A 26,618-nucleotide genomic window follows, 5' to 3' on the forward strand; every position below is an offset into this window, starting at 1 on the left:
ACTTCAGCTACATATACAAGGCCCACACATCACTCTTAGAAGGTAGAAAGCTCCGAAAAGTTGATTTTGCATGAGATGGGCCCTTCAAATGCTGCAAAAAGAGCTGATAAAACTAAAGCAAAGATATAAAGTGATATGGCTGCACATTCGCGGGTGATTCTGTGCAACCTCAACCAAGACATGTATCAATGAGTCCGTTTAGTAATTAATTTGACAGGCCTAGAGAGCAGAAGCAGGATGGTGGAGGAATTAAGTTGTTTTGTATGGAAAAGAAGCTGTGAGTCTTGGAACAGGGATCAGGGAGGGGCAGCGTTACGGAAGAAAGATGAAGGAAGGGGTGGGGGTAGAAAAAAAATCCCAAAATGTCAGGGGTGGGGGCGGGACAGTCAAAGAAAGAGCAACTTGAAAGGGCTCTTGTCTACTGTGTGTTTGGTTTAGGGGTTTCAACTACTTAGTCTTTTTGAGGACAGATTAGCTGTGGTCAATCCAGAGATTACATCAAGGGAATTCCCTGGAAGAGGCTACATAAGATCGTCAAAAGGGCAAAGCTATAGGGAACTTAACTGTAAAACACATAACACAGAGAAAGAAAAATTTGAATCTGTCAACTGGGTAAGTGTTTCAGAATGAAGACGTTTTGACGCTCATCCAAAATGAAAACAAATGAGTGTCAATCAAGCTTTATTTTCAGACTCCAGGGGGTCTGTATAGAGCAACATACAGACAAACACAACAATAATAATACTCTATAGTCAATTTAAGCATCTCCTCCAGTGCCTCCAGTTTTCAGAGGTGTACCTGACACTGCTCTGCTCAGGCATTATTAAAACATTTATAATTTCATTTTGTGAGTCCTCAAGGTGCTTCATAATGTTAGTTTCATTGTAGTTAACTCCTCCCTTCAGACCACAGGCTGTACAAAAAAGTGGATTAAGCAAGTGTGACGCCACCCACAGCGTTCAGTGTCACTTAAATGAAGAGCGTGATGCTAACGGTTACAGGAGCGAATCTGGAGCCAGGCTTTATATCAGGGGTCTCCAACCTTTTTTTTCTCCAGTGAGCTACCTTAATGAAACAAAAATGCCAGAGAGCTACCAATTTCAGTAGTCAGAAAGAAACTGGGTAAATATAAGAGACACGGCCTTAGATGGGAACAGTTAGATGCTTATAAAACATAAACCATTATCCTTTTATCGGTGCACCAAGTTAGGCATCAAAATTATGATATTTACAATGATAAATAATCGAATTTTACTTATTATCCACAATACATAGAATTCAAAAATCCCTTGCCGAGCTACTGGGAAGGGGGTGGAGAGCGACAGGTTGGAGACTCCCGCTCTAGATGATGAATAGGATTTTTTTGAAAAGACAAAACAAAAAAAAAAATCCCAACAGGATCATGTAGAGCGGGTTAATATGAACATTTTGAGACCAAAATGACGAGGCTCCCAGCAGCAGTTACAAAGAGAGGAACAGCAATATTCCAATGTAAGTCAATGGGAGCCAGAGTCAGAAGGAGCCGGAAGAGCCGCCTGCCAACTTCCTTTTTGAAACACAGCAGCTAGTGCGTTAGCTATGTCCATTTATTAGTGATGGGCAAATGAGAAGCACTGCCTTGGAGCTCGTCTCGCAGCAGCCGCTCACGTGACCAAAGTGTGGAAGTGTCGGTCCCTCCCTCTACTGCTTCGCTCTGCGTGTCGATCGCTTCAGTGTATCGAAGCGTTTCATTGGCTCAGCGAATGTTCCGCTCTGCGATTGGTTCAGAGTGCGTCAGAGTGTTCAGCGCACTTCCATGGTTTGACAAGCGCTAAACTGCTACAGTATAAAAGATGCACCAATATTTCTTAAAAATTTTGGGTAGTGAGGAGTATTGTGTGACGTTAGTGGTGATTTTGGTGACTTTTGGCATTTGTTTCATTTTCGATGGCATCTACAAGTGGAAAAATGCGATCCATGGTTTGGGATCACTTTGAACTAATTCCACCTAACAAGGAAACACCTATTTTCTTATTTACAGCTGCTATTTATGTTGCTCTTTACATATTATTTTAAATCATCATTATTATTGTTGTTGTTAGGTTCGGTGTCTGCTCTGCACACAAGTATTGTCTTACACTAACAATACTTGACAATTACTGAGACACCTGCGTGACAATGGTTAAATTTGTCCACTAGAGGTCAGTGTTTCTCCAAGGCCTCAGACACGTCGAACCATTTGAGACAATATTGCCACTGAGGTGTCAATGCTTCACGAGGCTCCATTCGCCCATCATTACCATTTATATATACAGTTTATGCTTCAGACAGATATAAGGCAGTGTCCACCGGCAATCTAACCAGAATTGGAAAAGCCACTCTGATAAGCAGCGAAACATCTTCATTCTATAACCTTTATGGATTCAAATCATACCTGGACGACTGAGGGATTACACAGACAACTCCCATCTAACACAGACATACAGTATTACAATTTATTTAAGAATAAAAACAAAAAGCACAGTGTCGATAATTACTCAACGTGTCACTACTTTTGTTTTAGGTCTACTAACTGTTTGTCTCAAAGGAGATATTATTGTTTTGCGTGGAATGTTCCATAGAAGGGCATCAGAGGCCTTTCCATCTGGGATTCATAGTGTCGTGCGTGTGCGTATGTGTATGTGTGTGTGTGTGTGTATGTATTTGTACGTGTGTATGTGTGTGTGTTTACCTGGCCATGCCCAGACTGGAGAACCCAGCGGGGACAATGAGAACATCAAGGCGAGGAAATGGATGAACTCCCAGAACAGAGTGAGCAGCAGCCAAACACCGAGGCAGGAGGTTTAAGACCAGCTACAGCGAAAAACAAAAGGATCATCTTAATGTTTTATATGAAAGAAAATCACAGCAATTCCCCCTCAGTAACAGGTTGGGTTAGGAGACTTCATCTGCCCAAATGTTCAGCTGGAGGGTAGGAATAATATTGTAGAATTTGCTGTTATAATAATATCTCTGTAATTACTTGGTTTATTCGACATGAAACAAAAACTGGTTTGGATTTCAATATCTTCTCGGTGAGCAGAAATAGACTAGGACAAAATGATGATTAATTGGTAGCATTATCGTTACACACAGGCACAACTGCTGTTAATTGAAAGGCCTTAGAGCTACAAGATAAATATACCTAATCCCAAATAAAAAAATATTAAGGTTCAGCATGAAGAGGATTTAGTTTTTTCTGTTAAAAAAAGTACAAGATATAATAACAAAATATAACTAGAAGCTTTTTGCAGACAAGCAAGTCAAAACGGTGGTGAATTTTTGATCCAATATGGCCGACTTCATGTTCGTCATAGAAAAGCACGATGATTGGCTTTTTTGCTTATCTCCGGGAGTTCTATTACTGTTCCAAATTTGGTAAACCTACACTAAAATATGCGTCTCAGCCTCCAGTTCATTTAAAAATTTGAATTTTCAAGGGGGCGCTGTTGAGTGGGGTCACTTTGGACATTGTCGTGATGCCCGTTTTATAAAATTTTTCAGTGGACTGGTCGATCTGATACCGGTTTGGGGACTTTTCGTCGATGTATAAGCCCTCAAAATTGAGATAGTTTACAAAAATAGCCCTTGAATTACTGGCACAAGCCAATAAAATAAAGTTAGAATATCCATAGATCACTTATCGATTTATAATGTTGTGAACCTTACATTTGAGATACCAAAAGTGATATGGCAAAATAATGAATCACGCTCATACTATGATATTTTGTAATCTATGTTATAATGTTGATTTCTCATCAAAAATATGACTAAGTTGTGTTGTTTCATTTAAACGTTTAACACACAAATCTTGCATATTAGACAAAAAAAAACACTCTGTTCCACCTTGTGATGTCATGTGATAATACAGGAAGTGCTCCAATGTGTTTTGAAAGTCCATACACCTCAACTAGAATCATTTAGATAATTTCAGCCCTGGAATTGCCAATCTCTACTGAAATAAAAAGGTAAAAATTAGCTGTTACCACTTTATAACATCACAAAGAGCATTTTAAGCTTTGGAGAAACACTAATAAAGAATTACTCAAACATGTGTGAATGAAACAAAACACAACTCCAGGTATGTTTTTGATGAGGTAACAACATTCTAACATGGCTTAAAGATTGCAAGAATCAATATTGTGTAAAATAGGATTTACAATGTGTGATTTTTTTAACTTAAATTTTTTCTTAAACTCATACATAGTCTTTCGATATTAATTTCATGAACATAGACAAGAAATCGTAAAATGTATTCCTCCTAAAGACTAAACTCTGCTCCAAACCACATGTTTTGAGGATCAGCTAAACACCCAAAGACCCAAGCTGACCATTGAAGATTTGAAATGAGAGCATGTCTATTTGATTAAAAATGTTGTTAAGAGCACAGATAGTATAAACACACATGCACTTTGTAATCACGATACCATCATGTGTAATAAAATGTTTTCCTTCAATAAATAATTCCTCCATTTTCTGCTCAGTACCTGGGCTTCTTGCAGGAGGCAGACGGGGGCAAACACGCGGTGTGGAATCACCCGCTGGGACATGGCCCGCTGCTCTGTGAATCGGCAGGGGTAGTCGCCATGGGAACAGGAGATGCCGTCATCCGCTGGGCCTGTATAATCGGTTGGCGTTGGCTCTGCGTTCTCCAGGGAAGAGTGGCAGAATGCGAGGTCTGAGCGGGTGGTCCGGTGACCACTGTGGAAGATTAGAAAGGTTTAATCCGAGGTTAATAATCACAACGCATTGAGTGTTCTTTTTGAAGGTTTCAACAAGAGAAAAAGTCAAAGTGAGCGTCTATGTGTTGTGAAAAGGTGGTATGTGTGTATGGGATATTGACTGCTAAATAGTGTATTGATTTTACTGACAATGTTATGTTTATTTACTAACAGAAATTGAAAGCAGATAGAACTGCCAGATCCTGTGACGAAAACTAGTCGACAATTAATTATTGTATTTTTTGATAACTATAAGTCACACTTTTTTTCATGGTTTGGGTGGTCCTGCGACTTATACTCCGGTGTGACGTATATATTAAAATTTTCACACTGACAGCCGTGAGAGAGGCTTGTGTGCCAGTATCTGCTACTCCTATTACTCCTGTACCACTGTCACTTCACTCTACTGCGCATGTCTCCTGCAGAAAGAGCCGCTGTCCTGCTGCAAGTAGCAAAATATGCAGCCGAAAACAGTAATCGAGCAGCAGAAAGTAAGTTTGGGGTGAGTGAGAAACTTGTGAGGGAAAGCGGGAATGGAGAACAAAGCTTCACCATAGCCATAAAACTTTCCTAGAAGTCACTGGATGGATCGACAAAAAACCTGGACTTCATAGACAACCAAAACCATCCTGTTGGGATTCAGAAAGGCCGGAATAATATTATCTGGAACTGATGCTGAGTCTGACGACAGCTACGCAGAAGAGGAAGCGGCAGCTAAACTTATGTTCTGTTGTTTATGCTATAGTTATTTGAAGAAATGTTCATACGTGACGTTGTTCTCTGTTCTATTGTTTTTACTATAACTTGCCTTTCAAGATGAAATGTCGATTCCTGGTCTCTGATTTTATCAAATAAATTTCCCCCAAAAAGTGCAACTTAAATATTTTTTTTTCTTCTTCATTACGTATTTTTGGCTTGTGGGATTTATACTCCGAAGCAACTTATAGTCTGAAAAATACGGTATAGAATGTGGTATATGATTTGCAGTGGACAGTATATACTGGTGCTGGTATTTATATTGCTGTATTGTTTTATATCCAATATTTAATTAAATCTATTATGCCCACATGTCAATGCATTCGATATTTTTAAACATACTAGTGAGTTCATTATAATTAAGAGTTAGTAACTGTTTTGTTGTTTTTTTTTACAAATTTGAAAAGTTTAATTAATTAATTTCACAAGAATTTTATTTAAACAACAGTGTCATTTTATGAAGATAGCATGTCACCAATTTGACAGAAACCACACTCAGGAAATGTCTCAATATAGCTAGAGATAGAGATCAATTTTATTCTATACAGTGGGACTATTACAGTCAAAGAAACTATATTTTCATGGATTTGTGGTGATACAAGCCCACTCACGAGGAACAGTAGGAGCCCATGTTAGAATATATTACAGCTATTACATTAAAGTCAGTGCCAGTAAAGGAAATGGAAGAGAAGGAACCATATATTTACGTCACCAATGCAAACCACAGTAACCTCCGAAACACTGAGGTGCAGACAACCTCTGTGATTTATAGAAAAAAACAAAGTCAAATTCTTTAATCAGTGCTATTGAAACTCCCCTGCCAGACTTTGAGTGGAAATAAAGCGGCTGTCGTGCAGGAAGACATTTGGTAGCAGCGGTGGAGAATGGGTTGGAGAAAGGTTGGAGCTTCTGTCAGAGGAAAACCGTGAGGGTGGAGGAGATTTACTGGAAACCACCACAGCAGCTGCCAACCTCCTGAGACCTGAGCTTAACCCGGGTCTGGCCATGTGGGCAGGGCCGCTCTAATGTTCCTTGGCACTCTACGTTCTGTACCTCTATAAAATATATAGGGGCGGCAACTCGAGACTCAAAAATGCACTATTGAATGTAATTGACGTTTCAGAGTTTTAATGTAGCAGTAAAAGTACATAGAGTGCTCCGGTTTATTCGTATCCCTCTCGTCTATTTTGGGTGAGGGCAAAGGAAATTTTCAGTGTGGAATTTGGAGGAGAAAGCTCAGGTTAATAGCAGTCTGCAGAAGTAAAACTCATGAAATGGTAAGGATGGAAAAGGTTGGTCCTAGGTAATACGCTCAGGAGGGACGGTCTGCTGTGATTGGTCAAAGTTATTCTAGCAACTTTGGTTTAGTGGCATTTTAAGTTTATTTGTAAAGTTTTTAACCTTTATTTTGTCAAACTTGGTTAAGATTTTAGGAGTTTAGGAACATTGTAATGAATAAGGCCAAGTTTTAATTTTAGTTAGTTTAGGTTAAAGGTCCACTATTTCTGGTAGAGCATCCGCCACCCCCTTGAACCGATGTAGATATTGCTGTTTGTTCTTGAAAGTTTTATAGTACGGCATTTAACTGTCTTCATGGAGACAAGCACAGACAAGTTACAGGTCAAATCTGTGGAGAAGTGAGCCCAGTTACAGTGAGAATGCATGCCTTTGCTGTAGTTTTGAGAAATATAAGCATCTGAAATGAATAAATACAAGATATATTTGTTTAATACTCTATTACCAAGAGACAAGCAGACCCTCCAACCAGAAAAATTGCATGATGCACCTTTAAGTTTAGGGAATCTGGCTCTGTTTAGGAAATAAAATTGGCTTAATTACTGTAAAAAACATATAATATAAAACCATACGAAGCATATTTGTTAGATACTAGTGTTATATCAGCTCTACTATTAAAAGGAAAACAGTTTGGGTCTGTTCATAGCAACAGAAGGGGGTGTTCATTCTCCAATTTGAATCAATTTACCGAATGTGCGTCAGTCAAACTCGCCAAAGACAAAAATTCAAGGTACTCTGCGGTTTTAGAAAAAATTATAAAGCCTTTATTGCAGTCTGGCTGTTGACATAAAAACAAAACAAAACAAAACAAAACCGCCACAAATTTCATGACACATTTTTACTGAAATGTTTTCTCCAGTCTTTTCTCCAACTGAACACCTGTTTTTGAGAATCTCTTTTAGAGATTATTTGGATATGCATATAAACAGGACTCTTTGAATTGGGAAATCACATGGAGAAGTGTCAAACCATGACCAATAGTAGTACGTCATCATTTAACTCCAGCAATAACTATTGAGAAACAGTCATAGAAAACCAAATCTTGTGTTGTGTCATCTGTTCGATTATTAGAGATGCACTGATCCAGCTTTTTCATTTTGGAGACTGATAATGGAGTAGAAAGTACAGATATCTACTTTCAAATGTAGTGAAGTCAAAGTAAAACGTATCCACTTTTAAATACTACTTTTACTTCATTACATTTCACAACTAGACCCTACTGTACAGATGCTGATGGCTGGATTTGAGTTCATGCATAAAAGCCACATAATACCTGTCAGTTTGGAGCACAGAGTCCACTACATCACTGCTGCCTTCTCCTGGTCCAGTCTCAGTTTTGTCCCCGGTTTTGTCCAGAGACTCTTCTCTGTCTGAATCTGATCCACAGGGACGGACCACAGAGACCTGGTGCCAATGGCCCACTGCCAGTGCCAAGGTGGAGGCCGGCATGGGCATCGTCACATAATAAGACCAGATTAAGAAGCCTGCAGAGACCAGAACAATGCACTGTCAGGGGGAGCGAGCGAGACAAAAACACTTGGGCACAAAGAAAAAAATCTATTAAAGCAACACTGTAACATTCTCCATAAATAAAGATAAATAAATAACCAAGCCCACAATAACAACGTATATCTTTGAGCAACAAAACACCTGTAATTGAACAAATGCAAGATAGAGAAGTTAAATGCACTACTGTGGAACATACCAGAAAATACCACGGAGACAAGCAGATCACAAACCCCCCATCAGAAAAGTTCCAAAGTGCACCTTTAAACTGAGGAGTGATTAAGGTGAATTCTCAGAGGACTAATGTGCATGCAGAGCTGTTGTAAGGTAATTTTGAAAGCACTAATTAAAAGTTTACAATGTGTGGGCTGACTCGGCTAAAAAGATTAATAGATTTACTGGAAACTTTCTTAGCAAAAGTAATTGAAATCTACCATCTTGGATACATGCATTTGATACTTCGGAGCGGATGTGATCAACATTTCCTGGAGGTGTGAGGCTAAGTGTGGACACTGCTCTGTCTGAAGCTCTGTTACTCAAGATAGTAAGGGTGGAACGGTACATGTATTTGTGTCGAACGGTTTAGGTACGGGACGTTCGGTTCGGTGCAGGGCTGTGCACAAGTGACTTCACGCAATTTGTGTGTGTTTACATTCCACCACTACATGTGCAGCTACATGGAAGGCTCGGCTATTTAATATTCACAGGGGAACTCGTCCGTGATTGGTGTTTCCCGCAGCGCTTTATAGTTAGGGTGGCCGCCTTGGCTACGTCCCTCCGAACCATCGAACCACGTGAATCATCGCAAAACTACAGTTATCGCACCCTGATCCTCACTTTCACCTTTCGTCAGCACAGAATCTTCGCCCCGCCCCTGTTCCCTGTCAGCAGATCTGCATTTACTGCAGACAGTAGGTGCTGCGCTTCACTTTTTGAAAAGTTTAGTTTACTGTTCACAAGGAATTGATTTTTTTATATTTCACTTATTAGTATTACCAAGCAGCACTTTGCATTTATTTTATTTTCCCGTTTGTATAATGTTAAAACAAGTAGTTGATTTAATAAACACACAAATAAACAACTAGCAAATGCTTTCATATTTTGTTCTCATACTGTACCGAAAATGAACCAAACTGTGACCTCAAAAACGAGGTATGAACCGAACAGTGATTTTTGTGTATCATTACACCCCTGAAAGACAGACAATCTGAGCTTTTTTTTTACGGAATCTGACCCCAAAGAAATGACAAAAGAAGAGCTGATTTGTGCTGTTTAACAAGTCCCTCTCAAATCAGTTAACAATCACAAGCTCGCAACAGAATCTTATTTTTTAATACAGAAATTGCAACTCTAATAACAATACTTAACAGAAGAAACAATTACATTTTTTTTCTCAAATTGTGCATCCCTCACCTGTGCTAGACTCCTGCTTGGGCACCGCCTGCTCCTCTCCGCTCATCAGAACCACACACTCGGCAGGGGCCCTCACCAGCGCCTGCCACGTCGACATGGCAACGGGCGGCTCCTGGCATGGAAACAGCGCGCGGTTGTTGATGGGAGATCCAGCGGTGTACACACAAGACCTGCAAGGGTAAACAAAGATAATACTACAATACTCACCGCTCAAAGAAAGCCACAATACACGACACAAGAGACATACAAAATAGTACAGTTGCCTCAGGTCTGTTTGTGATGGATTAATAAGTTAGAATTGTACTGTCCTTGAGTCATGGGAAAAAGAAAACGTTAAAGTGCACAGTTAGAAAACTAACAGACAACCGTTCACTAAATCAAACTTAAAAGTGCATTGTATAACTTTTCTGTTACAGAGGGTGCGTCAAATGCTTTTCTCCGTATAGATGTTATTACTTTGTCTGGAATGCTTCACAGTAACCCTTTCTATCTTCATAGAGACCAGCCTAGACCAAGTTACAGGTCAGATCTGTGGACAGAGGACCCCGTTCATGGTGAGAATGCCTGCTTTTCTAGGTATTTTTGAGCTGTAAAACCACCTGTAATTGAATACTAGCCTGATTCACCACCCGTGTTTACTTCGTTTCACTTTGTAGAAACCGTCAAACCTCACAGCCTTAGATTTCGTTCGCTCGACAGTAGGCGGGTACTTTTTATCATTTAACCAATCACTGCTATTTGGTTGTGACGTGTGTAATGCACCGCTAATGGGGCTAACTGGTATATTAAACTTTTTCCAAATCCCGTAGGAAGAAGGGCAATAACGTCTTTCTCCTTGATGAAATTCACCAAATATTATCTTTATTCCGGCTTTAAATCCTAGATCACGAAAATCGTTGACCACACTGAATATATCACTCTTTGCTGATTGGCTGGTGCCCGAACTTGCACTTCCAGGGTTTTTGCGAACCGTCTAGTCTAGTGTTTTCCGATTCCTGACCTAGTTGCTGGACAGAAAGGAAATTGAGTGGAGGCACTAGGTGGCGCCAGCCTGGATAATTGAATACATGTAAGGTAGAGCTTTAATGTCGTATTGTGGAACATTCCAGGTAGAGCAACGGCATATCCAAAGAAAGAAGCGGGTGACAGACCGCCAACCAAAAAGTTATATAGTGCACCTTTAACAAAGATTTTTAGACATTTTTTTTTCTAGTTTGAGAATTTTGGTGTAAGTGTAACTGAACTGGTTGGACATGGGCAGTAGAGTTGGCATAATTGCAACTGTGGAAACCATAATGTAAACAATTCTCTCTTTATTTTATTTTATTTTTTATATTCACAATAACAAATATAGAAGCACAGTTTGCCCAGATGAAGGCCAAAGAGCCAAAACATGTTGGCGTGATTTAAACTTCATCTGCCATGTTGTATTAAAGACTTTTAATTATTATTTTATACTTTTTGAGTGCCTCAGTTTTTTCAACTTTGTATTTGAGACTGGTCCCTACACTGAAGAGCACCAAAAGGACAATTCTGCACAATTTTTGTATATCCAAGTAGCACTCCTGCCCCTAAAGTTTTGTATAGAAGCATGGCATTTTGCTACACAGCTATACTAACGATAATACTGAAACGACTTTGGGATTATTTTACATTATTGTTATCATGTCAGTGGCATGACACAATAATAATAATGTAAGATAAGCCCAGTAAACAATTTTAAATAGATTTTATCATTCAAGAGGCCTGAGCTGCAACAGTTGAAGCTAGATATTTTATTATAGTAACAAAAATATCTGGAATCATATTACAACAAAAGTAGAAACACATGCACTGTAAGGACTTGCATTCCACTTTTTTTTTTTCTTATTATAAATCTGTAGCATTGTATTATTGGCCATACATTACGTAATCCCTCGTAAATGACACAAAAGAATTTACAAGCAACGGGTCAACCAAACTTTCTTCTAACCTAAACTAAAGAATTACCTGTAAATCCGATACAGAAGCAGTGATGTCTTAAAATGTCTTATAAAGTAACTATATATACAGTTTATGGTGCAAGTTCAGCTGCACCTGAATGAAACCTCAGACCTGTTGCCCTGATCGTGGGTCCAGCGTACAGAGCCCCCTGTTGGTCGGGTCTCGTAAAAGATCCTCAGGACACGTGGGAACTCCTGTGGTGAGACGACTCCTCTTTTCCTCACCTGGAGAAAGAAATGTCGTAACAGTTTTGTAATGACTCCAAGAAATAATTGATTTACCAGATAGTTAACTTTCTTTCACATGCCTAAATATGGAGTACAAAAACCTATAACGCAACCAGCTTTATAGAATTGAATGTCCAAAAAGTAAAGTAAAGTAAACCTAAAGTCTACTAGTCTCTTACTTTTCTGGTGGGAGAGTTTGCAGCTTGATTGTCTCTACGGAGCTGTTATTGCGTTACCTACAATGTCCCACAGTACTGCATTAAATGTATCCCTCTAGAATTGGTTTCATTATGAGTGTTTTTATTGCTCAAAACACAAAAACATGCAATTTAACTGGAACTGTGGTCTCTTATTCAAAGATACAACCACTGTCTTGGCCTGGTGGCATTTTACCAGCTTGTCTCCATAGAGATAGAAAAGTTTATTGCTTTACTATAACCTTCCAGACAAACCAATAACCATGGACCATCCCCATAGAGACAAGGTGGTACCCTGTCCTGAAGAAGTTATTCAGTGGCCCTTTAAAGTGCCACTTTTTTGCTAAAAATAAGCTATATTTTTAATTTTGGACACATTTATTACACTGAAAAGGTAGATGCATATGCGTTCTGAGTGTGACTGGGCTTGCATCTCCACAAACCTGACTCTTTGACCAGGATTAGGGCCTTCTCATGCTTGTTCCAGTGGGAATATTGTTCCTTTACCTATAATCTTCCACAAACACCAAGGCTAAAACCACAACGCTGAGATTTTACTAAGATAAGATATGGTTTTAGCTTTCTTTCTCTACGTAATCATAAAGATATAAGTAAAGCTTTAAATGTTGTGTTGTTCCTTCGAAAATCAATCTAAACCATGATATTACTCTAAAACTACTACTCTAAAATGCTTATGAATGGTCCCTACCTTTAGACTCCATCGGTCAGTGCAAAACCACAGCTGTCCCCCTCCCTGGACAGAGGGGGCCCGGCTGCACTGAGAGTAGAGCTGGTGCTGCCCCCTACAGCTCTGGGAGGGCATGGACATGAGTCTGTGTGCGAGTGCGGACCCAGAGCTGAGAGGTGTGACCTTATCTGTCTGCACCGAGCAGCCAGGCGACCCCAACACGCAGGTTATGTCCACTTCCTCGACCTTTGACACCGAGAGGTCGCAGCAGTCCAGCACCAAGGTGAAGTCCTCCCTGTCACCACGGCTTTCCCACGAGTGCAAAGAAGCTGGAACCAGACCAACAGTTACCATCACTGTCACTGATAAAAAAATTTTAAAAAGGCATGAATAAATGAGAATTTGCACACCAATTACTTGAAACAGATGTGTTGGAGGAGGAGAAGGAGCAGTCCAAGAACATCAACAGAGAAAAATTCTGCACACTGTCTTACTTGCAAATTGTGAATTTTATTTGGACATCAACAACATTTCGGCAGAAATTGCAAGTAAGATGGAGTTGGGGACATATCTGCAGCTTATTTAACATATTTAGATCACCGTCTTAGCTTTTGATATTTTGAAAATGCTATATATTCAATGAAAAATTCAACGAAAGCATATTAATACATTTCAGTTTCCCTTCCCTTAGCTCCCCACGCAAAGTCACTCCCCCTTCAGAGCGCAACCACAACACAATCCGCGTGCATCCCACTAATGAAACATATCGTAGGTTTGTCAAGTTGCTATGTACAGTTTTGTTTCATGTTTTTGTATATTTATGGAGAACTGTCGTGTGGGAGCGTGGCTGACGTAGGCTTGTGGGCAGAGCATTGGGCAGAATCTTACAGCTAACCATAAGAAGGGCTCGAATAGGAAAGACTGCCTGGAAGAGATTGCACAATTACTCAAACATGCATGGACGGGAACAACGTTATAACATGTCAGAAAGCACAAAAAATCTATTTTTCATAATACCCCCTGTTTAAGTAATCGATGAAAACATAAATCACAAAAAAAAATTGTGAAAGATGTGCAGAAGTCCTGGCATGGACAATAATAAATTGGCATAATTGGCATAAACTGTTTCAATATAATATTTAGCGACAGGGATGGGTAACATTGGGAGATACTGCAAATTACAAATTGATCAATCTTTATTTTTGTTTAAATTTCACAACAAAATATGACAATTAAAAGCATTCGACTGGATTCTAATGTGAGTGATTAACCAGCTCTATTTTGTATTCAAATTTTTTGACTTTGTTTCTCAAATTGTTATACTTGTGAAGCTGCAGTGGCTCAGTAGTCTGTGCATTTGTTCACCAACCCAAAACTCGAAGGATCTGATTCGTGCTCAGAACAGTGCATAATGCCGTTGTGTCCCTGGGCAAGACTCTTCACACGCCGTGCCTACGCATTAATGGGGTGTGTGCAGAGTGGTTGGTGGGGGTGGGAGGGGGGTGATGGTGCAGTCTACCCCAGGGCAGCTGTGCCAACAATAGTAGCTCACCATCAGGTAAGTAGTGAATGAATAATGCATTGTAAAGCATTTCTGAGTGTCCAAGCGCCATATAAATCTAGCACATTATTTCTAGTACTCGCTGAGGTACTTGGATCGTTTCAAGGCACAGACAGTACAAATGGGAAACAGTTAACTCGCTTGCCTCCACCTTCCAAATAAGAAGTGAGCATGGGCGCGTTACTGGCTCCATAAACTCTGGCTCCGATTTACTTCTATTGAAAATCTGTGGCCCCTCTCTCTGTAACGGTTGTCATTTTGGACCTAAAATGATCATATCAACCCACTCTTCATGATCCTGGCATTTTTATTTTGCTATTTTGACAGGTTCGTGCTAAACTAGTAGTGCGAGAAGGAAGGGGCGTTACCTTCAACCTTCTCACTCTGGATTGGTTCTCTAGTTGTTGGTCAGAATTCCAAATATGAAACTCTGCTACAAATTCGACCCTTTAACGGCAAGCCTCGATGAGCTTCATTTGACTGGAGCTGAACGCTACAAGTGACGTCACAGTCTCTTAGTCCACTTCTTTATGCAGTCTAGAGTTCCAGGGTGTACAAGCTGTTTTGAAGTAAATAAATATAGTTCATAAATCATACATTAATAAAAAATTCTGCATTGCTTTCCTCAAATACTTTTATGTTCATTCCGATAACAAATGAAGCAGAAGTTGGGCATGAATTATATTATGATTTTTTTTTGGTGGGTAAGTTTAAGAACCACTGTATCATCAGTCATATGAAATAAACTCACCTGTTTCCCCGGAAGCTCTGGACTCCTCTACGCCATCTCCAGCTGAATCAGGTCTTCTCTGTCCATCAGCCTCCCCTCCTGCCCCTGTCCGTATCTCTTCTCCTGCCCCTGCATGTGTTCCTGCTCCTGCTCCTGCCCTTTCCCCTGTCTCTTCTCCTGCTCTTGTCTCTCCACCTGTCTCTTCTCCTTCTGCCTCTGCTTCAGTGGGCTCCAGAAATAGCACCACATTCCCACTGATCACTCTCCTGTCAAAGTGGACGGTCAGATCCAGAACGTAATGGCGGACCAGGATGTGTTTGGTGTTGGCTCTGAGAGGGAGGTCGTCAGTGTCCGGGTCCAGCTCTGTGTCAGCCTCCATGTTGGGAAACCAGGAATAGTATCATCACTACAGACAGACAGGAAATAATGTAGTGTTAACATATATTTACGTTTAATTACCGCCAAAAAAGAGACAATTATGATAGGCTATGATAAACTTAAGCAAGGGTTTCAGCTTCCTGGTTTATACAAAATTACAAGACCTTTTCCCCATTCAAAATATATATTTTAAAAAGTTATGAAGTGCTACGGAAACTGTGCTAACTTTTTCATCATTCTGAACCCCATGGATAGTCATATATAAATAAATAAATAGATTTAGTTAGTTTAGATTTAATTAGCCTCACAACTCATACAATAATGAAATAAACCAATTCCATTTGCATGTACAGCCAAAAATAACAAAAGTTTTAATTTCATTGAAAGACATTTGACTAATACAGAGTCATCAGTTCAGTTATAACTGTTGTGTCTTGGTAATGTGCACATGCAAAACTAGTATGACCAGATGTCCCTATTGACCCAGGACAGTCCCAGTTTTGAGCCCTGTGTCCCCTGTCCCAGCTGATTTGTCCCAGTTTTACACAAGAAATGTCCCAGGTGTCGCTATTTTTGATCAATTTGATACTTGCCAACAGTAAAAAGAGGCATAAATTGTACATTGTTTAGGTAAAATATAAAAAAATCTGCTTAAAAATGACCAAAACAAAAGAAAATGTGACTATACTGGCTCACATGTTAGTCATGAATGGTCTCTGCGTAACAATTTTACTGATAATTATGCACTCGTTTCACATTCATTTTATTATTACCAACCACCAAAAAACGGGGATGTCAGAGTTTTTTATTTAAAAAAAAAATCTGGTCATCCAACCAAAACTCACGTGGGAAACTGAAAACAACTTGAAAGCACTTTGACTTTGCACGGGGCTGAGGCTCGACTGTCACTTTACTTCACATAATAACACACTGTCGTCTCATTCCACGTTCAAATCAGGACCAGGTGGAATCTAACAGCGTAAAATTATCTTGTTTATGGATTAATATCTCTCCAAGACACTCACATTCCGCTGGACATCAGCTCACAGCCGCTTGCCTCCACAGAACTCCATGCCTGCCTCCCTTTTCCTCAAATTCACCGGTGTCCGCGTCCCGGAGAGATGACGTCATCATACTGCGACGGTGAAATGTTTTGTAGTTTTTTGTTCTCCCTTTAATTTGTGGCTCTCAAATGTGAACATCACTATTAGAATCTGTTCTTTACTTACTACTTTATGAGATTCAGTGCTCAAAAATAAAACTTTTTGCCAAATTTAAGTAAAATGTTTATCAGTTGAGTCAAAACTTTATAAAGCACTTTTTTTTTTTTTTTTTTTTTAAATGTACATAGGCTATATAACTTGAGACTGTGGCTAACTAAACATTTAATTAGACATTCAACTGTGCATGAATTAATTACAGTCCTAAATAAAAATAAAATAAAATAAAATAAAAAAGTATCAGGTCTCTGTCTTCATTTAAAATTATATCAGATCAAGTAAAATAGACTTTTAAATATACTTTCTATATTTGCAAAAGTAAGCTTCATGTTGTTTTTTTATTGTACAAATAGATACAACACTATAATAAACAGACATCCAATTGAGCATAAATTAAAATTTATTTAGCTGCTCTGATCACTGTACAGACACGTTAAAAACAATTGTTAAAATACAACATAAACATACAAACTGAGGAATAAGAACACATTTTAAAATACAAATCCAGTGGTTGAGTGCCATTCATTTAACACAAAATGCCTGTACATTACATCGTGTGCTTTTCAAAATTGTTTCAAATGGAATAAAACTAAACACATAATACTCATCAAAGTATTTAACACTAAAAACTGTTGTACCTGGAAGCACTAGGAAAGACTGAGTAATGGTATACGCTTAAAACATCGTCATTGTGAGATATTACTCTTAAAATATGATTATTTCAATGCAACTTACTCTGGAATGTTCTTGAGAAAAACTATTTTAAACACAATATATTATTATACCATTAGTAATGACTGCATTTGGCACTGGTGTTGAATGTGGCTTATTTACAGAAAGTTACTAAAAACAATGAGACTACTAAATATTATACATTATTGCTATTATTTTAAAGCTAAAATACGGTAAAATAAAATAGTTTCATAAATCTTTGTAAACAAACTATTTTCTCTGTACAAAATACAAAATGGGGTTTAGTTGGAGAATTCTAGTCAAGAGATACGTCTTAATCCACAATTGTATTCTGCAACAAACATTTTTAAACGCTGTCACGCTAAAACGAATGGGAACGGTGCTAAACTTTGACACTAAATTTGTATCTCTATTTTGCCTCTGCTCTCACCAGCATACATTATGTTCAAATGCCCAAAGTGGAATATCCAGAGGCACACAGCATAGCAAAATCATCTATCATCACTGAATACAAAGTGACTTAAGTACGGCACCAAAATATATTTTCTTATATATTAGACGTAATACATATGCACAAAAGGTGGAGACGTGGGGTCCTGGGTTAGATCTCTCTGGCTGTTTTGACCGAATGAAAAAAGTTTGCAGCATACATTAGGATAAGATTGTAAAAAAAAAAAAAAAACTGCATTTGATGATTAGGATGTGAATAGGTTGTGTTCACTTGAATTTGATGTAATTTATTGACATGTTCTGCTTGCATGTCTCTGAAGGAAAGCCCGCACATTAGGACTGTCAAACAAGTTTTAACATTGTCTGAAAACTCAAGAAAGAACACAAAATGGATTTAAACTAAATATTTTCAGCGTCTGGGATCGTTATGAGCGTTTATGGTCCCGTTTACGTAAGAGGTGAGAAAAACTGTTGACTTGTCCAAAGCACAAATCAGCTCACCTGTTGTAACTCCGGCTAAGTCAACTTTTTTATGATCGGATTGTGTTTAAACAAAGCTCAGGTTAATAAAATCTAACATGAATAACACAACTTCAGACAGAGCAGTGCCTATAATTAGCATCGCACTGCCAGGAAATGTTGTATCAATAAAACTCTATGGGGAATTGACTGTTTTTAATAGAAATCACTTAACATAAAATCCACACACACTGAAATTAAAATTGGTTCAACAAATTTGACCAAGTCTGTGCCACTTTTAGTTTATAACATTTAAAAATACATTACGATTTTTTTTGTGAACTCAACCTTTTCACTGGTTCCAGCTTCTCGTTATATGGTGCCATTTTGAGGACCATTCAACACATGGAATATTTAGTTTTTGAACTCTTATCTTTGCATCATTCTGAAACCCCTGGATAAACTACACATTGGTTTTGAAGTTGTACCTCTGCATCTAGTAACCACAAGATTACGACAGATAACACAAAATACTATGTTCACTGTTCCTTGTTATTTTCTCAGCGCTGTGACAGTTCCCCCTTCCTTTCCACAGCAGAACCAGAGAAAGCGTGGCGTGCGTCTCACGAGTTTTCTTCGGCATTACGGCGGAAACTTAGGCGTTTGAAGGAATCCCTGTGAGTCAGAATGGACAGGAGATCGGAAAAGAGGGAGAGGAGATGGTGGAGATAAGCAATGAGTAATGGGAGGAGGAAGAGAGACAGGTGGAGTAGAGGAAAACAGAGTTTATGTTAAGAAGCCAAGACACACTCACGCACATATACAATATTTTATGATTCATTGTCACTACCAGAGGTGGGACCAAGTCATTGTTTTGCAAGTCTCAAGTCTTTGAACTCAAGTCCGAGTCAAGTCTCAAGTCAAATACAGGCAAGTCCAAGTCAAGCCCAAGTCGTCTGCTTTGAGCTTCAAGTCATTTCAAATCTTTAAACCAAAGTACCAACTATAGCTTAGATTTTTGCAATTTATATGAATTTTAAACTAAATTATACTTGGTCATGATATATTTTTATATGACTATTTATTTATGAGTTGTAGAAATGCTATTTTTTCCTTTCCTTGTCAAGATCTTAGTGTGAATCATTACTGAACTATTAATTCAGATTTAAAAGTGCTTAAGTTATTTTGCCATTTAGTCTGAAATGGAAGGATCATGTTTTATGTAGTTCCCTCTGTTTTACTGTATTGTACTTTATATTACTGTGTTGTATTGTATATTACTGTAGTACATTTGATGACACCACATCGCAGTACTTCATTTATGTCCAAAGTAAAAAACAGAAGTGGGAGGGACATGTTCCAGTTTGTTTTGTGTAAAATTCAGCACTGCATGTATCAACTATTTTCTAAAAACATTTATATTGTTTTAGTAGAAGCATCAAATCTTCTCAAGTGACACGGCTCAAGTCCAAGTCCCAAGTCATTGACCTTCAAGTCCAAGTCAAGTCCCAAGTCTTAGTCCATTTTATCAAGTCAAGTCTCAAGTCCTAAAAATAGTGACTCAAGTCTGACTGGTTACAATGTTCAACATAATTCAAGACTTGAGGCTAAATTGAAGAATCCATTTAAATTATTTTTGTTTTGAACTGTTAATTGCCATGGCAACAGTACTAATTTTCCATCACTCAAACCAATGGATCCTCTTTCATAATGCTGGACACCAATATTACAAAAATGTAATATCTATGCATGAAAAAATAGCTGATAATAGATTTCTGTAAACAAAGTAAGCCTTGCAAGCAGTGATTTTATATTTTATTACTTATCTTCTATTTTATTTAGACTTGTACATGAACATTTATATAATTATGTCTTATTTGACACCAGTCCCTTGCTATTTTTCTACTTATTTAGAATGTATTATTAGCATTTATATTTTCACACTTTGTTATTATATTATATTGTGATACATGAGCTACTGTGTCTAAATAATTTTCCTTGTGGGTCAATAAAGTTTGTCTAAGTCTAAGTCATATATCCATCACCTTCTGTTGCCAATATTTGTGAATGAATTGATATCAGAGATGGGACCAAGTCGTTCTTTGGCAAGTCTCAAGTAAGTCTCAAGTCTTTGACCGCAAGCCCAAGTCAAGTGCCAAATCAAATACAGGCAAGTCCAAGTCGAATATCCTGTCACTGACCCATAAGTCTAAATCAAGTCTAAGTTATTTGCTTTGAGCTTCAAGTCATTTCAAGTCTTTAAACCTAAGTATCAAATATAGCTCAGATTTTTGCAATTTATATGACTTAAACTAAACTGTACTTAAAAAGTCATGGTATATTTAGCATTTAAAGAGTATATATGAGTTGTAGAAATTAATTTGGTTAATTTTTCCTTTTGAAATGTCTTGACAAGATCTTAGTGTGAATCATTACGGTCAGAACAGAAAGAATTCAGATTTAAAAGTGTTTCCCAAGTCTTCTCAAGTCACAGGCTTCAAATCCAAGTCGAGTCCCAAGTCTTAGTCCATTTTATCAAGTCAAGTCTCATGTCCTAAAAATACTGATAGTCTGACTCGAGTCCAAGTCACGACTCACAAGTCCCCACCGCTGATTGATATAAATAATGCTTAAAAACACTAGCTTTTTATCTCGAAGTTACAGAGAATACGCATAATGTAAACAGTTGTATTAATCAAGGAAGTATCAAGTAAGTAATCAAAAAAGTAACTAGTACTCTGAGTAGTGTTTTCATGCAGATTTTATAGTTTTACTTAAGTACTAACTCGCAGTACTCTTTCTATCAGTGACTAAAAGCTTAAAGTTCAGCTAAACGCCCTTTAAAGTGCTTCTATTGTGGTCTCTGTTGTTGTGCTGCAGTCATCAATATGTGCGAAGGTGACACACACAAATGAATGGATCCATTTGTTCTCACTTTGGGCTGGTGTTACAATCATAGCAGTGATGGAAAGATCGATGCGGCGTGTTTTGTCAGCCCTGGTCAGATACTATTGGCTGTTATCGTGGTGTTTACCTGTTGCAGTGGTGTTTACCGGTTGCCATGGTGTTTACCTGTTTTCCAGTCGCGGTCGGATGATGGGTTTATACAGCTCGGGAATCTTCCTCTCCAACATCGGCCGCAGGTTTTCTCTCAGGCGGTTGTAGTTCTTTTTCAGTTCTTGCTGGTATTCCTTCTGGTCTGAGGTGATTAAGTGCTTATTCTTCTCCACTGCCTCCCCGCATCTACAGGAAACACAAAGCAAACAAGTCTTTACTTATTTATTTATTTATTTATTTAACTATCATAGGCTTGTTTCCGTGGAGATGTCATCACAATGCTGGGAATGTTCCAAGGTATGACATTAATATAATCTAGGTTGCATATATCCAGTGTTGGGAAGGTTACTTTTAAAATGTATTCCCCTACAGATTACAGATTACATACCCCAAAATGTAGTTTGCAACGTAAACCATTCACTTACTTAAAGTGAGTAACGTAATCTGAATACTTTGGATTACTTGATATCGTCATGCTTTTTAAAACTACATGAATGTAGCAACCACATACTGAAAATTCTTGTTTGTTCTCTTCAAATTGTCTGTTGAGTCAAAGTCTCCATGAACAGACTTTTGTTTTACTGTGGAGAAGCAAAGACTAGGATCTGTGGAGAAGCAAAGACTAGGATCTGTTAACATAAGATGTTTTGTTTGCTAAAAGACAATAAAAAGCCCAGACTTTACTTAAACATATTAAAAATATTATTGACAGAGAAACGATTTTTATATGAGATCACTGCTGCTTTAAATTATGTCCACCTACTGTTAGTGTCATATTGTTTAGACCTGGTTTAGTCCTGGTTTAGACCTGGTTTTAGACCTGGTTTAGGCCTACTTTAGACCTGGTTTAGGCCTAGTTTAGACCTGGTTTTAGTGCTGGTTTGAGTCCTGGTTTTAGTCCTGGCTTAGCCCAAAATGCGAAAACAGGAAAACACCACCATGTAATCCATTTATTTCAACAAAGTAACTGTAATCCAATTACCACTCACTGAAACAGTAACTGTAACTGAATACAGTTACTCATAATTTGTACTCTGATTACGTAACGCTGGTACATGTAATCTGTTACTCCCCAACACTGCATGTATCCAATTACAGTTTGTTAATTACTAAAAATAATGTGCAAGTTTTACAGTGAGCAGGGTCAGCTCTCCACAGATCTGATGTGTAACTTGGCCTGGTTTGTTTCTGTGAATATTAGGGATGTAACAATAACCGAAATATCGTGATATCGTATCGTCAAACATCTCACAGTAATATCGTGGGCCAATCACAATATATCGAATTGCAAGTTCCTTTGCTTAAATGCATGGTTTTACACCTGTAATAGCTAATAAATATCGGGAACTACATATCCCATGATTCATTTCAGCACAGACAACATGAAGAAATATGTTTTTTACTTGAATTCTTGGGATTATGATGGAAATAATTCACACAAAAATTTTGCCAGGGTATTTTAAAAGCAAAAAAGTGTCCTATCTATAATTATATCAGCCTCTCCAAAATATCGCAATAAATATCGTACCGTGAGATGCATATCGTGATAATATCAAACCGAGAGAATATGCTTTACCGTGGAACCTTCATATATCATACAGCATAAGAAGACAAGTTGGAGGTGAACCGTACACTAGAAAAGTTACATAATGCCCTTTTAACAAAATTTGCAAGATGAAAAACTGTATGAATTAAAATGTTATTATGACTGGTTTTTAAAGAAGTTATATTTTTTAACAATTAAACAGTATTATATTGTATAGAAGTCTGACAAGCCTCTTAAATTGTCATTATTCATTTACTCCTCACACAGCGGGAGAGAGCTGCTGCCCTGGGGTAAACCGATCAACAGCTCATTGTTTTAGTGGCTTCCTGAAGGCAATACTTTTCTCTTTAGGTAAGTGTTAAAATAAAAGTTATGATCTGAGCACTGAAAAATTGTGAATTCTTGACACATCGCCCACCCCTACGAGAAAGCAAGGTTTTCTTAGAATATGATTGAACTGTCTATCACTGACAAGGTCGTTCAATCAATAATGATTCAGTGCGATACTACGATTTATAGTATAAAAGAGAAACCTTTACAATAATAAGGATTTCACAGAACTAAGAATAGCAGCGGTGGGCACAGGGCTCTTCTTACAAATTAGTGTCATAAGATTTACATTATAACGGGCAATGTCGAGACTGCAGGAAATCCAAGAGACAGGGCAGATTGCTTACACATGTCAGGTTTATGTCATAGGCTTTTCATGGGGCTAATATGGAAATGTCCGGAAACAGTAAGTACAAGGAAGTTAAGCATTTAAGACTGTGGGGGTCAAGGGAAACAACCTCAAAGTCAATTATAGATCCATAGTTATGATAAACTGTTTGTGTCCTCAACAGTTAATAAACTAAGAAAGGTTATGTATAAATGTATGTGCCATTTTTATGTGCCAAACATGGTGATTTCACTAATAATTATATTTTTTTTGCAAATCTTTAAGGTTCAACTATGCAACTTTTTTCAGATGGGGAGTCTGCCACTTGGTTGTCTCCACAGAGGTATTACTGCTTTGCCTCGAATGTCCACTTAGTATCTCAATTTAATTTCTCTCCAGCGACTAGGTCAGGAATTAAAATACAATAGACGGTTCGCAAAAACCCCAGAAGTGTAAGTTCGGGCACCAGCCAATCAGCGAAGAGTCATATATTCAGTGTTGTCAACGATTCCCGAGATCAAGGATTTAAAGCCGGAACAAAGATAATTTTTAATGAATTTTATCAAGGGTAAAGATGTTATTGCCTTCCTATGGTATTTGGGAAAAGCTTAATATACCAGTTAGCCCCGTTAGCAGTGCATTACATACGTCACGACCAAATAGTAGCGATTGGTTAAATGATAAAAAGTACCCGCCTGCAATTCAAACACTTTCTATAAAATATGGCAACCCTTTCTGGACCACCTACCTCAGGACTTGGCTGATGTGCTTTATAAAGGAGGCTCCCAATTTGTTTTTAATTTTAATCAATAATTGTGCAATGTTCATTTCTTTTTCATTTTAGCTCTGACTCAGACCTTGTGACAATCTTTATCCATCTTTATCCATTTCTATGCAGACTAAGCTGTGCTGGGTTATATTGTATTGTTCTGTTTTGTTAAAAAGACAATAAATTATTGTTTAAAAAAAAAAAAAAGTACCCGCCTACTGTCAAGCGAACTAATTCTAACACTGCCAGGTCAATCGGTTTCTACAAAGTGAAACTAAGTGAAACCGGCTGATGAATCAAGCTACGAATGTTCCAGATTATGGCATTAAATCTATCTTGCATTGATTCTATTACAGGCATTTTAAAAGTATCTTTAAAACATCTCATCTTACTGAGATCAGGGCTGTTTTCTTCAGATCTGAATTGTAACTTGGCCTTGTAATGTCACCTGCTTGTCTCAATGGAAAAGGGTCATTTAAATGCCAGAAGATTTCAGACAAAGCAGTGACATCTCCATGAAGACAAGCATTTGACAAATCCTCCACCACAAAAGTTACCTAGTGCACCTTTTAACTCCTTGCTCCACATTTCCATAAACAACAACAAAAATCTGAAAAATCATTAGTCAATCTCAAATTAGCCCGTGAAGTGCGTGACTAAGGACGAGCTTTTTAGACCAATTCATTCAGATAAACACTGACATTCAGAGGGTCCATGGATTTAGGACGAAAACAAACCGATCTGAAATTACAGTAAATATTTGTCAACCTGCTTGTAGCAATCACGGCCGGGGGAATTTGACACGAGGCTGGGAAAATGAAAACCACCTTCAGCGGGCAAACACAACCTGACCATGAGATGAGTAAACAGACACATACACTCACAGCTGTTACAAAAATGAGTATTCCACAAATGAAATATGTGAGGGAGGACTTTTAAATTATGTGATAAATATTAAATTCAGTTCTGGGGGAAAAAAATAAACCTTTGCATTTTAAACTGTTTGGTGGCCACTGGGACTTTTGACTCTGTTGTGCATAAAGAGGTGTTCAGATACAAGCTGTTCTTGTGCAGGCAAATGATCTATGCATCACTATGAAAGCAAAAGAAATAAAGTACATTTGTGGTGACATGGTGGTTGAGTTTGCATCTCCCTGTGTTTGGGTGAGCCCATCATCAACCCAGAACATGCACCGTAGGTAAAATCCTCCAGTTGAGGTAGTCCTGACGAATCCGAGCAACAAGATCACGGAGATGGGGTCCCAGGTGCGGGATTTCACGCCCACTGCGGCATTGAGAGATGTTACAGTGGCATTGAAGGACGAGTCAAATGCAGATGACAAATTTCCCCATGGGGACAATAAATTGTAGCCGGTTTCATCAGGACTCGTTCGCTCGACAGTAGGTGGGTACTTTTTTATTTAACCAATTGCCAATTTGGTTGTGACGAATGTAATGCGCCAAATCCCACAGGCAATAACGTCTTTCCCTTGATGAAATTCACCAAACATTCTCTTTGTTCTGGCTTCAAATCCTCAATCTCAGGAATCGTTGCCAACACAGAATGTATGGCTTCGTCTACATCCATCTCGACCTCTTTGTTTTCTGTTGTGCTGTACAACAAAAGGGACCCAGACAGGCGCTTGAGTTTGACGTCATGGCTTCACAGCTCTTCTCTGATTGGGCGATGCGAGGTCTACAACTTATGTAGTTTTTGCAAACCGTCTAGTGTTTTCCGATTCCTGACCTAATCGCTGGAGAGAAATGAAATTGAGCGGAGGCACTAGATGGCACCAGCTTGGCCAAATAAATTGTACCTTAGTCTTAAAAAAGAAGAAGAATCAAGAATAAGGTAAGACAAGGTATTATTCTTTGTCACCATAAGGAAATGTGTGTTTTGCATTTGACTTCAATGCCATTGGTGCCACCTGTCAGGAGCAGGGGACCCATATCCAGATCTTGAGCTAGACTTGGTCAGGTCTACCTTAGCTTGAGGATTTTCAATTTCAATTAAAGTTTATTTATATAGTACATTTAAAACAACTTCAGCTGACCAAAGTGCTTCACATACAAGTCAACAAAACAGAAGAAACATTTACATATACATATATACAGATAACATGAAAACTACAATAAAAACACCAAGATAACCTGACTAGCTCGTACTAAATGCCAGGGAGAAGTGAGTTGTCAGTCTAGTCTTAAACAGCATTACAGACTGAGAGGATCTGACAGGAAGAAGAAGATTGTTCCACAGTCTGGGCGCTGCCACAGAAAAGGCTCTGTCACCTC

The 26,618-nt window shown here is 38.4% G+C and overlaps 2 protein-coding genes across 7 annotated transcripts in view; both read right to left on the reverse strand.

Moving 5' to 3' along the window:
* The window catches only part of aopep (aminopeptidase O (putative)), a 287,164-nt gene extending 270,334 nt beyond the window's left edge, over positions 1-16,830 (reverse strand). For 2 of the 6 annotated variants that reach the window (XR_008633214.1, XM_055161429.1), the window contains exons 1-8: positions 16,500-16,829; positions 15,118-15,502; positions 12,827-13,134; positions 11,805-11,917; positions 9,711-9,880; positions 8,065-8,275; positions 4,506-4,719; positions 2,711-2,832 (exon numbers count right to left, since the gene is read on the reverse strand). Coding sequence is in view for 4 of the 6 variants with exons in the window: in XM_055161429.1 (XP_055017404.1) it covers positions 2,711-2,832; positions 4,506-4,719; positions 8,065-8,275; positions 9,711-9,880; positions 11,805-11,917; positions 12,827-13,134; positions 15,118-15,475 (1,496 nt within the window). In the remaining 2 variants the exon portion in view is untranslated. Of the gene's footprint in view, positions 1-2,710; positions 2,833-4,505; positions 4,720-8,064; positions 8,276-9,710; positions 9,881-11,804; positions 11,918-12,826; positions 13,135-15,117; positions 15,503-16,319; positions 16,425-16,499 lie in introns of those variants that run through there. The other 4 variants (XR_008633215.1, XM_055161430.1, XM_020932334.2 and 1 more) reach the window with 3 other exon arrangements.
* A 246-nt stretch (positions 16,831-17,076) lies between these two features.
* dock8 (dedicator of cytokinesis 8) overlaps positions 17,077-26,618 on the reverse strand; it is a 176,461-nt gene continuing 166,919 nt past the window's right edge. Inside the window, exons 47-48 of the mRNA XM_055161427.1 lie at positions 21,369-21,539; positions 17,077-18,971 (exon numbers count right to left, since the gene is read on the reverse strand). Of these exons, the coding sequence (XP_055017402.1) occupies positions 18,920-18,971; positions 21,369-21,539 (223 nt within the window). The 3' untranslated portion in view covers positions 17,077-18,919. The remainder of the gene's footprint in view (positions 18,972-21,368; positions 21,540-26,618) is intronic.

Source organism: Boleophthalmus pectinirostris, unplaced genomic scaffold (genome assembly GCF_026225935.1).
Source record: "Boleophthalmus pectinirostris isolate CB_2022bp ecotype Guang Dong unplaced genomic scaffold, ASM2622593v1 HiC_scaffold_4, whole genome shotgun sequence".
NCBI lineage: Eukaryota > Metazoa > Chordata > Actinopteri > Gobiiformes > Gobiidae > Boleophthalmus > Boleophthalmus pectinirostris.